General features: G+C 46.1%; 1 protein-coding gene across 1 annotated transcript in view; it reads right to left on the bottom strand.

Annotated features, from left to right (window-relative positions):
* LOC117515211 (paired box protein Pax-6-like) overlaps window positions 1–14,212 on the bottom strand; it is a 353,676-nt gene that overhangs the window by 38,705 nt on the left and 300,759 nt on the right. Inside the window, exons 7-8 of the mRNA XM_034175687.1 lie at window positions 11,852–11,972; window positions 9,183–9,292 (exon numbers count right to left, since the gene is read on the bottom strand). Of these exons, the coding sequence (XP_034031578.1) occupies window positions 9,183–9,292; window positions 11,852–11,972 (231 nt within the window). The remainder of the gene's footprint in view (window positions 1–9,182; window positions 9,293–11,851; window positions 11,973–14,212) is intronic.

Here is a 14,212-nt window from a genome sequence, read left to right on the forward strand (position 1 = left end):
CAGACGCCGACCGTCTGCCCAGACGCCGACCGTCTGCCCATTCTGCTCACTCTGCTCGCTCACAATATCAATTGTGAGGAGAATGTGTTGAGAAGGTGGAGGGAATATTTTGAGGAGCTGATGAATGAAGAAAATGAGAGAGAGAATAGGCTGGATGATGTAGAGAGAACAAATCAGAAAGTGCAAGTAAGGATGAAGTGAGGTCAGCTATGAAGAGGATGAAGAGTGGAAAGGCAGTTGGTCCAGATGACATTCCAGTGGAGGCATGGCAATGTTTAGAAGAGATGGCAGTGGAGTTTCTAACCAGGTTGTTTAATAAAATCTTGGAAAGTGAGAGGATGCCTGAGGAGTTTAGACCAAGTGTGTTGGTTCCTATTTTTAAGAACAAGGGTGATGTGCAGAGCTGCAGCAACTACAGAGGCATAAAGTTGATCAGCCACAGCATGAAGTTATGGGAAAGGGTAGTAGAAGCTAGACTTAGAAAAGATCTCATGATCTATGAGCAACAATATGGTTTCATGCTGAGAAAGAACACTACGGATGCAATGTTTGCTCTGAGAGAACTGGTAGAGAAGTTTAGAGAAGACCAGAAGGAGTCATTGTGTGTTTGTGGATTTAGAGAAAGCTTATGGGTGCCAAGAGAAGAGTTGTGGTATTGTATGAGGAAGTGTGGAGTGGCACAGAAGTACAGTTGTGCTCAAAAGTTTACATACCCTGGCAGAATTTTTTTGTGTTTGTTTCTTTTTTTTTTTTTTGGCCATTTTTCAGAGAACATGAATGATAACACAAACTTTTTTCCACTCATGGTTAGTGGTTGTGTGAAGCCATTTACTGTCAAAACAACTGTTTCCTCTGAATATGTCTCAGGCATCAGATAGGAAGAAATACAAACGGTATGGCACTTGATGGTAAATCTGTGAGGAGTAGACAGTTCTCAAAAACTGAGTGACTGTGCAAGAAGGAGAAGAGTGGAGAAAGCCACAAAGACACCCAGACAACCCAGAAGAAGTTAGAGGTTTCTGTGGCTGTGATTGGAGAAATTGTGCACAGTGTAAATTCTGCATTTTGCATCACCTGTCAGGATCTCCCCTGGACTCTACTCTTAGCTCTATTTTTAACCCATGTAATGTGTTCTGCTCCCCACCAGATGGCGCCCTCAGTTTTTATTCTCACCTGGATGTCATGAGTGACTGATTATTTGAGAGACTATATAAACTCGCACTTTCTGTTCAGTGGTGCCAGATACTTGCATGTTGCATGTCCTTTGCTGTTTGTTGCCTTGCTTTCCTCATTTTGCCTCGCCAGCTTCTGAAGCCTCGTCTATGATCCAGACAGATAAAATCTGATTGCTGCCTTGTGACCTTGACCAGCTGAAGCTTTCTGCAGCTTAAGCTCAGATAATGCTGGCCTCTCCCTCTAATTCCCGCATTAGAGCAAACTATCTTTTCCTGATGTTCCAGGCAATTCCAGTATGGCTCCCAAGTGGACCTGGACCCTGGCACTAACTACCTGCACTGCAACATCACTTTGGAAACTCCTTGGCTCCTGACATGGAACATGTCTCAACTAAATGCCAGTTAAGTTCTCCTTCGTCTCAGTGGGATCCTGTTCTTACTTGCTCCTGTTTGTGACTGTGCTATGATAGAGAACTATTCCAGGAACTTAGCCCAGATGTAACAAGTTCTGCTTAATTGGAACTGTGCTTCAACGCGCAGCACTTAACCTCTGACCTTTGGATACAACCTATGAAATGTGAACAATTGCTGAACAGTGTTTTTCGTAAGAAGATAACTTTATTTCATGAACTCTGAAAAAACCTGTGTTAACTCTTTTATGAACTGTGACTGTTTGAGGTGCCAGCATTACGAGTGCATTTTGCTCACCTTGTGTGTCTTCTTCCTTATTTCCTGATTGCAGAGGTGAGTGTCCCACCTGGGCCAGGCTATACAATCCTTTGTTGACACACTCCTTCAAGACTGGCTTGGGATACTGCAGCTCCCTAATTTCACAGCTAGAGGGTGGGCCACTCTCCATACTACAGGCACCCCAGTGCTGCATTTTGTTTTATTCATTGTAAATAAATATATTTTCCTTTTGCACTCCTCTCTGTGTTCATCACCCTGCATTTGGGTCCAAAATCTGAAATGGTTTGGTTCCACCTGAACCCCTAACCATAACAGAAGTATCTGGCCATAACATGGACCCAGCTGGTGACCCCATCCAACAGGCCCTGAATCATAAAGGACAATTCCTGGGGAGGATCCAAGAAACCATGGATCCATGGGGACTCAAATCCAGACCCTTTCTGCAGAGGTCACGCACTCTGACACAGTCATTTCTCAGTTTGCGGCTCAGATTACATAGGCAGACACACACATCACTCAGCTCACACAGTTAGCCGCGCAACTCACAGATTCATCCGCCAATACAACTCCGGGAGATTCCTCCGTGCCGCAAATAGTTCCATCATCTGGAAGCGTATCGTCCACTCCAGAGCCATTTATTTGTGGGTTGTGTAGAAACGTGTGCTGCTTTCTTGATGCAGTGTTTGAAAGCATTTTTTCAACAACCCTTGCAGTACGCCTCCGACAGCAGTCAAATCGCTTACGTGACGAATCTGCTGCACAGTGATGCACGCACTTGGCCCACCGCTCTCTGGAACAGCAAATCTCTAGTATTTGAAAACTGTTTTGAATTCTCTCATGAGCTCCGTCTTGTATTTGATCATCCCACTGAAGCATATACTCAACATCTCTTATTTTTTCGCAGGAATTTGCTGTCGACTTCCGTATTCTGGCTGCAGAGGTGAGCTGGGATTCTGCCACTCTTAGGAGTATTTTTGTTAGTGGGCTCTTGGATCTTATTAAGGATGGTGCCGTCCAGGGTCATGCCGTCCGGCATCATCCAGAAGATCTTGATAAATTAATTTCCCTGGTAATCAAACCCCCTCTTGAGAGAGAGGCGTTGAGAAAAAGCTGTCTGTCAGATAAGTCCAGTTCCACTCGGGCTCCACCCTGTACTCATCCAAGGCCATCTGGCCCACACTCCGCCGAGTCTCCCCACTCTGACTTGCCAGCTCCCCCTGTTGACGAGCCTATGGAGCTTGGCAGGGCAGAATTGACCCCAGGTCAGCAAACTCAGAGACTTGCAGCTGGAGAGTGTCTTTATTGCGATCCAAAAGGACGTCCGCATCCACTGTCTGGTACGGCCAAAAGACAAGGCTGACACATAGATGTCAGGGTATGGGTGAGCCAAGTAAAATTTACAGGTGGGTCATCTGGTTCCATTCAACTCCTGGCGATGATCCTCTTTGGGACTTCGCCCATCTCTTTTCCTGCACTGGTGGACACTACGGCTGAAGGCAATGTCCTTAGTGATAAGGTCATTGTCGAGGCCCTCATCCCTACACATTCTTTGTCTGAGCCTTTATCTGTCTCGTCTCTTGACGGACCTCCATTTCCGTCTATTACTCATCTGACCGAACCAGTCACTCTGATCATTTCAGGAATCCATTGTGAAACAATTCCATCCTTTGTGATCCCATCCACTTCACCTGTGGTTCTAGGGCACCCCTGAATAGTAGAGCACAATCCCCGGATTGACTGGCCGTCGGGGTCAGTTACTCAGATGAGTGACTCGTTCTACCATTGGTGTCTATGCTCCTTGGTTCCACCCAGTGTTTCTGCCATTGGGATGGTTCATTCACTTCCAGATCTTTCTCTGGTTCCATCTGAGTACCATGATCTTGCTGAAGTATTCAGCAAAGACCGTGCGCTCTCGTTTCTTCCTCACCAGCCTTATGACATAGCCATAGATTACCTTCTGGGTGCTGAGATACCTTCCAGTCGCCTCCTTAACCTTTCACGCCCGGAACAAGAACATATGGATTCCTACATCTGGGACTCACTGGCTGCTGGGTTGATCCGGACCTCGTTGTCACATGCGGGTGCATGCTTCTTTATCGTGGGGAAAAAAAGGTGGCACCTTGCACCCCTACATCGATTTTCTGGGACTGAACAACATCACGGTCCATAATCGGTATCCACTTCCTCTCCTTGATTCCGCATTCAGTTCCTTGCATGGGGCCATCATATTTACGAGATAACATCTCAGGAATGCCTGTCATCTGGTTTGAGTGCAGGAGGGGGACGAGTGGAAAACGGCATTCAACACCCCAATTGGCCATTTTAAGTATCTGGTTATGCCTTTCAGCCTGATGAATGCCCCTGCAACATTCCAGGCCCTAATCAATGATGTCTTTTGGGACATCTTAAACCAGTTCATGTTCGTCTACTTAGATGACGCACTGATCTTCTTGCCTGTTTCCGAGTCACACACTCCTCATGTACACCAAGTCCTCCAGCGACTCCTCGAGAACCGCCTTTTTGTGAAGGAAGAAAATTGTGAATTTAATCAGGAAACCATCTCCTTCCTCTGGTTTATCATGTCACCTAATTGTGTTGAACCAGACCCGGCCAAAGTGACCGTTCTTGCTGAGTGGCCCGTGCCATCCTCCCATACACAGTTACAATTCTTGGAGTTTGCCAACTTTTATTGATGGTTTATCCATGGGTATAGCCATGTCGCAGCTCCACTCACCGCTCTAACGTCTCCAAAAGTCTCCTTCTATTGGATACCGGCAGCTGACAATGCGTTTCGCAACATTGCTTTTCCACCGCACCCATACTCACACAACCTGACCCTGACAAACAATTTTTGTGGAAGTTAATGCCTCAGAGATAGGGGTGGGTCAAGCGTTATCCCAGAGAACCACAGCAGATAATTGTATGCACCCCTGTGTGGAAATGTTTCTATGATGACCTGGGGGCTTTTGTCAGCCTGTCTTCCAGCTTCCATCCTGAGATGAATAGTCAAACAGAAAGAACCAACCAGTACCTCAAGAATCTCCTTCGGTGCGTGTCTGCTTACCATCCTTCTGAATGGAGCTCATATTTTCCCTGGGTAGAATACACCCACAATAGCCACGCTTCATCTGTCCTCGTTCAAAGCCTTGATCAGCTACCAGCCACTGTTCTTTCCTGAGCAACAAGAGGAACTCTCTGTGCCTTCAGTTCAAGAGCATCTGCAATGATGCCATCAGGTATGGAAAAGAGCCCAGTCTGCACAAAAGGAAACACAGGGGCGGACCCGTCACCATGCAAACCGCAGGCAGACCCAGGCCCCTGACTACCAACCTGGGCAGGAGGTTTGACTGTCATTCCATGATGTTCCTTTGCAAACTGAGCCTCCAAAACTGACTCTCAGATATATTGATCCCTTTGTCATTGCCAAGGTTGTTAAGCCCACTGCAGTGCGGCTTCCCCTGCTTCTGTCCCTACGGATTCATCTAGCTTTTCACGTGTCATGACTCAGGCCTGTCTAGTCTAATGGCCTCTGTCCTCCTGGACCTGCTCCCCCTTTTGCCTGGATCATCGATGGCCATCCTGCCTGGTCAGTCACTAAGATCTGGACATCCGCAGGGGTCGGGGCTACCAGTATCTGTGTACTGGGAGGGTTATGGACCTGAGGAGCACTCCTGGGTTGAAGAGGAAGTTCATCCTGGATCCTGTTCTTCTCAAAGACTTCTTCCGGCATCACCCTGATAAGGGGAAGGCGCCAGGGGGCTCCTGTTGGGGGGAGGAATAATGCCGGGATCTCCCCTGGGCTCTGTTCTGAACTCTGTTTTTAACTCATATTATGTGTTCTGCTCTCCACCAGATGGCACCCTCAGTTTTTATTCTCACCTGGATCTTATGAGTGACTGATTATTTGAGAGACTATATAAACTCAGAGCTTCTGTTAAAAAATCACCAGATACTTGCATGTTGCATGTCCTTTGCTGTCTGTTGCCTTGTTTTCCTCGTTTTGCCTCAACAGCTTCCGAAACCTGGTCTATAATCCAGACAGATACCAGGAGGACCAAATCTGATTGCTGCCTTGTGACCTTGACCGCATCTTCCAGCTGTGCGCTCAAGATGCCAAAGCTTTCTGCATCTTAAGCTCAGGTAACACTGGCCTCCCCCTCTAATTCCCGCATTAGAGCGAACTGTCTTTTCCTAATGTTCCTGACAATTATGTGAAACCAGCTGGGCGTTTCCTTGACTGTGTTTGGGATCATTGTCTTACTGAAATGTCCACCCTCATTTCATCTTCATTATCCTGGAAGATTTTTTTATTAAGAATGTATCTGTACATTTTCCATTAATCCTTCCTTCAGTGAAGTTTGTCAGTGTCATGTGCTGAAAAACAGCGCCACACCATGATGTTCCACCTCCAAACTTCACTGTTGGTCTAGTGTTTTTGGGCTGATGTGCAGTGACATTTATGATGTGTATGATGGCATCCAAAGAGCTTTGGTCTCATCTGTCCAGACTACAACCCCTGGCAATAATTATGGAATCACCGGCCTCGGAGGATGTTCATTCAGTTGTTTAATTTTGTAGAAAAAAAGCAGATCACAGACATGACACAAAACTGAAGTCATTTCAAATGGCAACTTTCTGGCTTTAAGAAACACTATAGAAATCAGGAAAAATAATTGTGGCAGTCAGTAATGGTTACTTTTTTAGACCAAGCAGAGGGGAAAAAAATATGGAATCACTCAATTCTGAGGAATAAATTATGGAATTGCCCTGTAAATTTCCATCCCCAAAACTAACACCTGCATCAAATCAGATCTGCTCATTAGTCTGGATCTAAAAAGGAGTGATCACACCTTGAAGAGCTGTTGCACCAAGTGGACTGACATGAGAGATGTCAATTGAAACAAAGGAGAGGATTATCAAACTCTTAAAAGAGGATAAATCATCACGCAATGTTGCAAAAGATGTTGGTTGTTCACAGTCAGCTGTGTCTAAACTCTGGACCAAATACAAACAACATGGGAAGGTTGTTAAAGGCAAACATACTGGTAGACCAAGGAAGACATCAAAGCGTCAAGACAGAAAACTTAAAGCAATATGTCTCAAAAATCGAAATGCACAACAAAACAAATGAGGAACGAATGGGAGGAAACTGGAATCAACGTCTGTCACCGAACTGTAAGAAACCGCCTAAAGGAAATGGGATTTACATACAGAAAACCTAAACGAAAGCCATCATTAACACCTAAACAGAAAAAACAAGTTTACAATGGGCTAAGGAAAAACAATCGTGGACTGTGGATGACTACATGAAAGTCATATTCAGTGACAAATCTCGAATCTGCATTGGGAAAGGTGATGATGCTGGAACTTTTGTTTGGTGCCTTTCCAATGAGATTTGATGATATGGGGCTGCATGTCAGGTAAAGGCACTGGGGAGATGGCTGTCATTACATCATCAATAAATGCACAAGTTTACGTTGATATTTTGGACACTTTTCTTATCCCATCAATTGAAAGGATGTTTGGGGATGATGAAATCATTTTTCAAGATGATAATGCATCTTGCCATAGAGCAAAAACTGTGAAAACATTCCTTGCAAAAAGACACATAGGGTCAATGTCATGGCCTGCAAATAGTCCGGATCTTAATCCAATTGAAAATCTTTGGTGGAAGTTGAAGAAAATGGTCCATGACAAGGCTCCAACCTGCAAAGCTGATCTGGCAACAGCAATCAGAGAAAGTTGGAGCCAGATTGATGAAGACTACTGTTTGTCACTCATTAAGTCCATGCCTCAGAGACTGCAAGCTGTTATAAAAGCCAGAGGTGGTGCAACAAAATACTAGTGATGTGTTGGAGCGTTCTTTTGTTTTTCATGATTCCATCATTTTTTTCCTCAGAATTGAGTGATTCCATATTTTTTTTCCCTCTGCTTGGTCTAAAAAAGTAACTGTTACTGACTGCCACAATTTTTTCCCTGATTTCTTATAGTGTTTCTTAAAGCCAGAAAGTTGCCATTTGAAATGACTTTAGTTTTGTGTCATGTCTGTGATCTGCTTTTTTCTACAAAATTAAACAACTGAATGAACATCCTCCGAGGCCAGTGATTCCATAATTTTTGCCAGGGGTTGTATATTCTCCGAGTATTTCACAAGCTCTCCACAAGTGTTCCTTGGCTGTTGGACAGCTCTTCTGATAATTCTTTTCACTATTCTGCCAGAAGCCTTGTGAGGAGCAACTGCTCATGGCTGGTTTAAGGTGAATTGATGTTCTTTTCACTTCCAGATTACGGCCACTCCAGTGCTCATTGGAACATTCAGAAGCTTAGAAATCTGTCTGTAAACAATGGCATCAGCATGTTTTGCAACAATAAGGTTGTGAAGATCTTCAGAGAGCTCTTTGCTTTTACCCATCATGACATTTTCTTGTGTGACACCTTAGTAATGAGACACCTTTTTATAGGCCATCAGTTGGGACTGAACCAGCTGATATTAATTGGCACTGACAAGGGGCAGGACTACTTTCTAATTACTGATAGATTTCAGCTTGTGTCTTGTCTTTCTATATCTTTTTGCATCTCACTTTCTTCACATGTTCAATACTTTTTCCCTGTCATTTTACATTATCACACATAACTTAATTTCTGTACTTATTTGTTTTGGCGTCTTTGTATGTCTGGATTACTTGGGGTGATACTGATATCTGGTGAAAATGTCATGATATTAATAACACCTTTGGAAATATATTTACTGTTACTATTTATCCCATGTTGGATGCTGTCATTAGCAGCATCTGCTCTCACTGAACATCACTGAACGCTTGTGTTGGCAGTGCCCGCCCTCGATGAACATTCTTGTTCTTTGTTTCATGCTCGTAAGCAGAGCTTGTGCACTGTGGATGATCTGGATAGTGGCAGCTGCCTCAATGCATGCTTGTGTTAGCAGCGCTTGACTTCATGCCACCTGCCCTTGTTAGAGGCTGTCATTACTGGTGCTTGCTCTCATTGGATGCTCATATCTGTACCACCTGCCCTTGCTGGATGCTGCTTTTTGTGGAGTCTGCTCTCATTGGTTGCTCTGGTTCACAGTACATGCTTGCAATGGATGGATTGTGTGTGTGTGTAGTACTAGTAGTAGTACTAGCAGTAGTAATAGCAAAACACTTTGGTAAAAATGCTGATTTTCTATGGCTCTGTTGGACGTTTCCATCTGGTGCAGACTCTCTTTCATCTTTAAAATCACTTGCAGTATAATGAGCATTCCCAGTATTCCAAAATGTAGTAAATAATTTTCTGATGTGTCTTTGACAGTTTTCTTACTTGTATGGGCATGCTGGCAGCCACAGTGAAACTTGGCATGGTTGGTACGCTGAAGCTGCTGGACAAAACTAGATCAGATCTTCCCAACAGGGATCCTGAAGAGAAGGAAGCTGAAACAACAACAGTTGCCTTAGCCTTCTGGGCTCCGGGATATTTTCCAGATTTTACCATACTTTCAGTACTCCAATTTTAAGGTACTTGTTTTTAGTATAATGCACATGTTGCATGTCAAAATGTTCATATCAGCCTCAGCTTTCAGAATATGTAGCACATATTTGTGAAGAACACTGGAAATATTTTGGCTCTAAATCAGTGAAATGCATTTTGAGAAAATTCTCCAAATATTGATTACAAATTCACTTTTATTCATGTGGATGGCCTGGTTGGGTGCTAGACCGCTCAAAAACTAATGTAATATATGAAGGAAATCGGAGATCAACTTAAAGAAGATAAAAAAAACATCATTTCTAGCATGATGATTTGTCTTTCATCTATGCATAAATGTCCACAAATATCTCTCATTGGATGAAAAGTGGAAAGTCTTTCAGAACAAAGGCCCACTTGCTCCTTTTGATCTTTAGAAAAAGAAAATGGCACATCCACACGTTTCTTCAGTGACTGAGTGATGAAGTAGGTGTGGCTCTACTTTAGGCCATGTGGAGAAGTTCACCAGCTGAACAGAAACATTTCTTCAACCTGGTGGTTCTTGCCCAGATGCTGACATCTTCTGCCTGAGGGGACGTGCAGGGGCAAACAGGTCATGTTGAAGGGTGGGCGGAGTCTCTCATGATGCGGGGTAGGTGGAGTCTCTTGTGATGTGGAGTGGGTGGAGTCTCTGGTGATGCGGGGTGGGTGGAGTCTCTGGTGATGCGGGGTGGGTGGAGTCTGGTGATGTGGGGTGGTTGGAGTCTGGTGATGTGGGGTGGTTGGAGTCTGGTGATGTGGGGTGGTTGGAGTCTCTGGTGATGTGGGGCGGGTGGAGTCTCTGGTGATGTGGGGCGGGTGGAGTCTCTGGTGATGTGGGGTGGGTGGAGTCTCTGGTGATGTGGGGTGGTTGGAGTCTGGTGATGTGGGGTGGTTGGAGTCTCTGGTGATGTGGGGCGGGTGGAGTCTCTGGTGATGTGGGGTGGTTGGAGTCTCTGGTGATGTGGGGTGGTTGGAGTCTCTGGTGATGTGGGGTGGTTGGAGTCTCTGGTGATGTGGGGCGGGTGGAGTGGGTCGTGATGCAGGGTGGGTGGAGTCTCTCGTGATGTGGGGTGGGTGGAGTCTCTCGTGATGTGGGGTGGGTGAAGTCTCTCGTGATGCGGGGTGGGTGGAGTTGCTTGTGATGTGGGGTGGAGTCTCTCATGATGTGGGGTGAGTGGAGTGTCTGGTGATGCGGGGTGGGTAGAGTCTCTTGTGATGTGGGTTGGGTGGAGTGTCTGGTGATGTGGGTTGGGTGGAGTGTCTGGTGATGTGGGGTGGGTGGAGTGTCTGGTGATGCGGGGTGGGTGGAGTCTCTCGTGATGCGGGGTGGGTGGAGTCTCTCGTGATGCGGGGTGGGTGGAGTCTCTTGTGATGCGGGGCGGGTGGAGTGGGTCGTGATGCAGGACAGTCTAAGCAGTCCCAGCAAAGCACATTCTCCCTCCTGCTCCTCCCAGCAGAAGCCTCGTTAAACAGCCTGATGGCACGCGGAACAAATGAGTTCCTCAGTCTCTCTGTAGAACATCTCAATGAGAGAAATCTCAAGCTTACTGAGCTTCTCTGGATGGAGAAGACAGAGTTCAGAGGGTGACTCTCATTAGACAGGACGGCATGGGTCTTTGTGAGTGTTCTCTGCTCCACCACTGTCTCCACAGAGTCCAAGCCCAGACCCACTACAGAACCGGCCCTCTTAATGAGCCGGTTCAGTCGATGAATGTCCTTCCTAAAAGCACTGTCCCCCAACACACCGCGGCATAAAAAAGAACACTGGACACAATAGCCAGATAAAACAGGTGCACTAACTTAGGGCAGACTCTGAACGAGGCCAGCCTTCTGAGAAAATACATTCTGCTCTGGCCATTCTTATAAACAGTGTCCATGTTGGCTGCCCAGTTCAGCTTATTGTCCAGATGTAGTCCCAGGTACGTATACGTGGAGACCACCTCCACCTCTGCTCCACCGATGTTAATGGGCTGCAGAGAGGGTGGCGCCCGGCGAAAGTCCAACACCATCTCCTTTGTTTTAGTGGTGTTCAGCTGGAGCTTATTCAGCCAGCACCATTGCACAAAGTCCTTCACCAGGCCTCTATACTCCCTCTTGTCCTCCTCCCGAATACATGCCACAATTGCATTGTCATCTGAGAACTTCTGCATGTGACATGTATTGGAGTTGTAACGAAAGTCCATGGTGTAGAGGGTGAAGAGGAGAGGAGAGAGCACTCTGCCCTGAGGTGCTCCAGTACTGCAAGTCAGAGTTGAAGACCTGCAGTCCCCCACCCGGACAAACTGTGGCCTATTGGTAAGGTAGTCTGAGATCCAGCTCACTAAATGGGGGTCCATAGCCATGATGTTGAGTTTATCCTGGAGAAGGCTGGGGTAGATGGTATTAAAAGCACGTGGTGTGGTGGATGGTGGTGGTAGAGGATGTAAACCATGATTACCTGGTGTGGTGGATGGTGGTGGTAGAGGATGTGAATCCATGGTTACCTGGTGTGGTGGATGGTGGTGGTAGAGGCTGGTAAACACTGCTGCTGAAGGAAACTTGACGACTTTGATTTCTGAGCTTCTCCTCTCGTCTCCACTTTGCTCGTCTGTTGGAAAACCAAACCTACACTCATCAGAAAGGGAGAAATAAAGATAAATCAGTTTGTTAATTTCCTGTCAGACAGCATTTTCTGTGACTAACTCTAATCCTGATCAGCAAATTTTTATCTTTAAAAAGGACCATAGTTTTCTCAGTGTCTGTTTGTTCCCCCAACTTCAAAAGATGCAGGTTTGGTGGATTGGAAGCTTTAAGTTGACTGCAGGTGTGAATGTGTTTATTTGTGTACATGTAGCCCTGTGACAGACTGGTGTCCTGTCCAGGCTGTATCCCACCCCATGCATATGACTGCTGCGATAGGCTCCAGACCCCTCTCCTGTCCTTGAGCCTTAATTAGAGTAAGTGGGTTTAGAAATTGTATGTATGTTTGTATGCTGGTTGAATTAGTCAAACATCCATCAATCAACTTCTCAAAGGCTTGGTGAAAAGTGTGTCCCTGGAATGGAATAGATATGAATGAATTCTAGGGTGAACAAGAGCCATGTGTTAACCAAAGTGAAATCCATATGTGGGACACAGTCTGAGAAAACTTTTGTGACTACGCTGTCTGCTGTGAGATGGGTGGAGGCAATGTTTCAGCGAGGTAAAGCCAAAGGACTATGGGAGAGTGGATTTGATCTGCCATGCTTCAAGGAAACCATAACAATTTAGATTTAGTCTGTTCGTGAGCATCCGATGATCCACCGGGATTACTTTGAGCAATTCCGTGACCAGTTTCAAAGTATACAGCATTCACAGCAAACAGCTACAGAGACGTCCAATAACAAAGTACTTGTGTGTTTCTGACAGGTGACATCACTACTAGAAGTGTCCCAGTGTGCGCTTCAATGAACTGAGGCACAGATTAATTCCAAAGTTTACCTAAGTGTGTCGTGTTATGACTCATTTTAAGTGAAAACTGTTCATTTTGATGCAGTCACAGTAAAAACAGCAGCCCCGAGAAGCTTTAGCGCACCTGCATGGCCATGAGTCATAAAGTGTTGTATATAACACAACACAAGTGTTGTATGTACGAGGTCTGTTAAAGTATCCGACCTTTATATTTTTTGCAAAAGCCATATGGATTTGAATCACGTGTGATTGCATCAGCCAAGCTTGAACCTTCGTGCGCATGCGTGAGTTTTTTCACGCCTGTCGGTTGCATCATTCGCCTGTGAGCAGGCTTTGTGTGAGCAGTGGTCCACCCCTCTCGTCGGATTTTTATTGCGAATAAATGTCTGAACGATTTGGAGTTTTGCTGCATCAAATTTTTCCAGAAACTGTGAGAGACCTCCAGGTGGACACCATTCGGAAAATTCATATGGCTTTCAGCGACGATTTTATGGGGATTACACAGATTAAGGAGTGCTCCAGCTGGTTTAAAGACCGCCCACAGCGTCTGAGAGCGCGGTGCACTTCGAGCACCGATCGACAGGCTCACACCCCGCTGAAACAACCAGATCATTTCCAACGTGAAGGCTTTGTTGATCCGGGACGTCGTCTGACTTCCACAAAAAAAGGCAGAAGGCGTGGACATCAGCACTTTTTCGGCACATTCCACTGTTACAGGAGTTTTTTTTCATGGAAAGAGAAGCGGAGGGATGCGCCACCGTGCCGCTCATGGCGCGGCACAAAACCACCTCCATGTTGGTCTCACAGGACGGCTTTCAGATGGCTCAGACGGTTTTCGGTGGCTTTTCAGTTGTGTGCCTATCCGAGAAATTGTGCATGAGCTGGACATGCCCCAACATGTCCTGTGAGGCTTCATCACGGCGTTGCTTCGTGCCATGCAGCTCTGCCGCGACATGCGGAATTCCTCCGCTCCTCTTTCCATGACAAAAACTCCTGTAACAGTGGAATGTGCCGTTCATTTCTAAACTGGACGCTGTGTTGATCCGGGACGTCATCTGACTAGCACAGGAATTGCAGAAGACGTGGACATCAGCACTTTTTCGGCACATTGAGACAGACATGCGCAGGAATTCCGCGCGTCGGGACGTTTCCGCATGGCACAAAGCAATGCCGTGATGAAGCCTCACAGGACATGTTGGGGCATGTCCAGCTCATGCACAATTTCTCGGATAGGCACACGACTAAAAAGCCACCGAAAACCGTCTGAGCCATCTGAAAGCCGTCCTGTGAGACCAACACGGAGGTGGTTTTGTGCCGCGGCACGGTGGTGCATCCAACGGGGTGTTAGTCTGTCGATCGGCACTCAGAGTGCGCCGAGCTCTCAAACGCTGTGGGCGGTCTTTAAACCGGCTGGA

The sequence above is a fragment of the Thalassophryne amazonica genome, chromosome 8 (assembly GCF_902500255.1).
Source record: "Thalassophryne amazonica chromosome 8, fThaAma1.1, whole genome shotgun sequence".
Lineage (NCBI taxonomy): Eukaryota > Metazoa > Chordata > Actinopteri > Batrachoidiformes > Batrachoididae > Thalassophryne > Thalassophryne amazonica.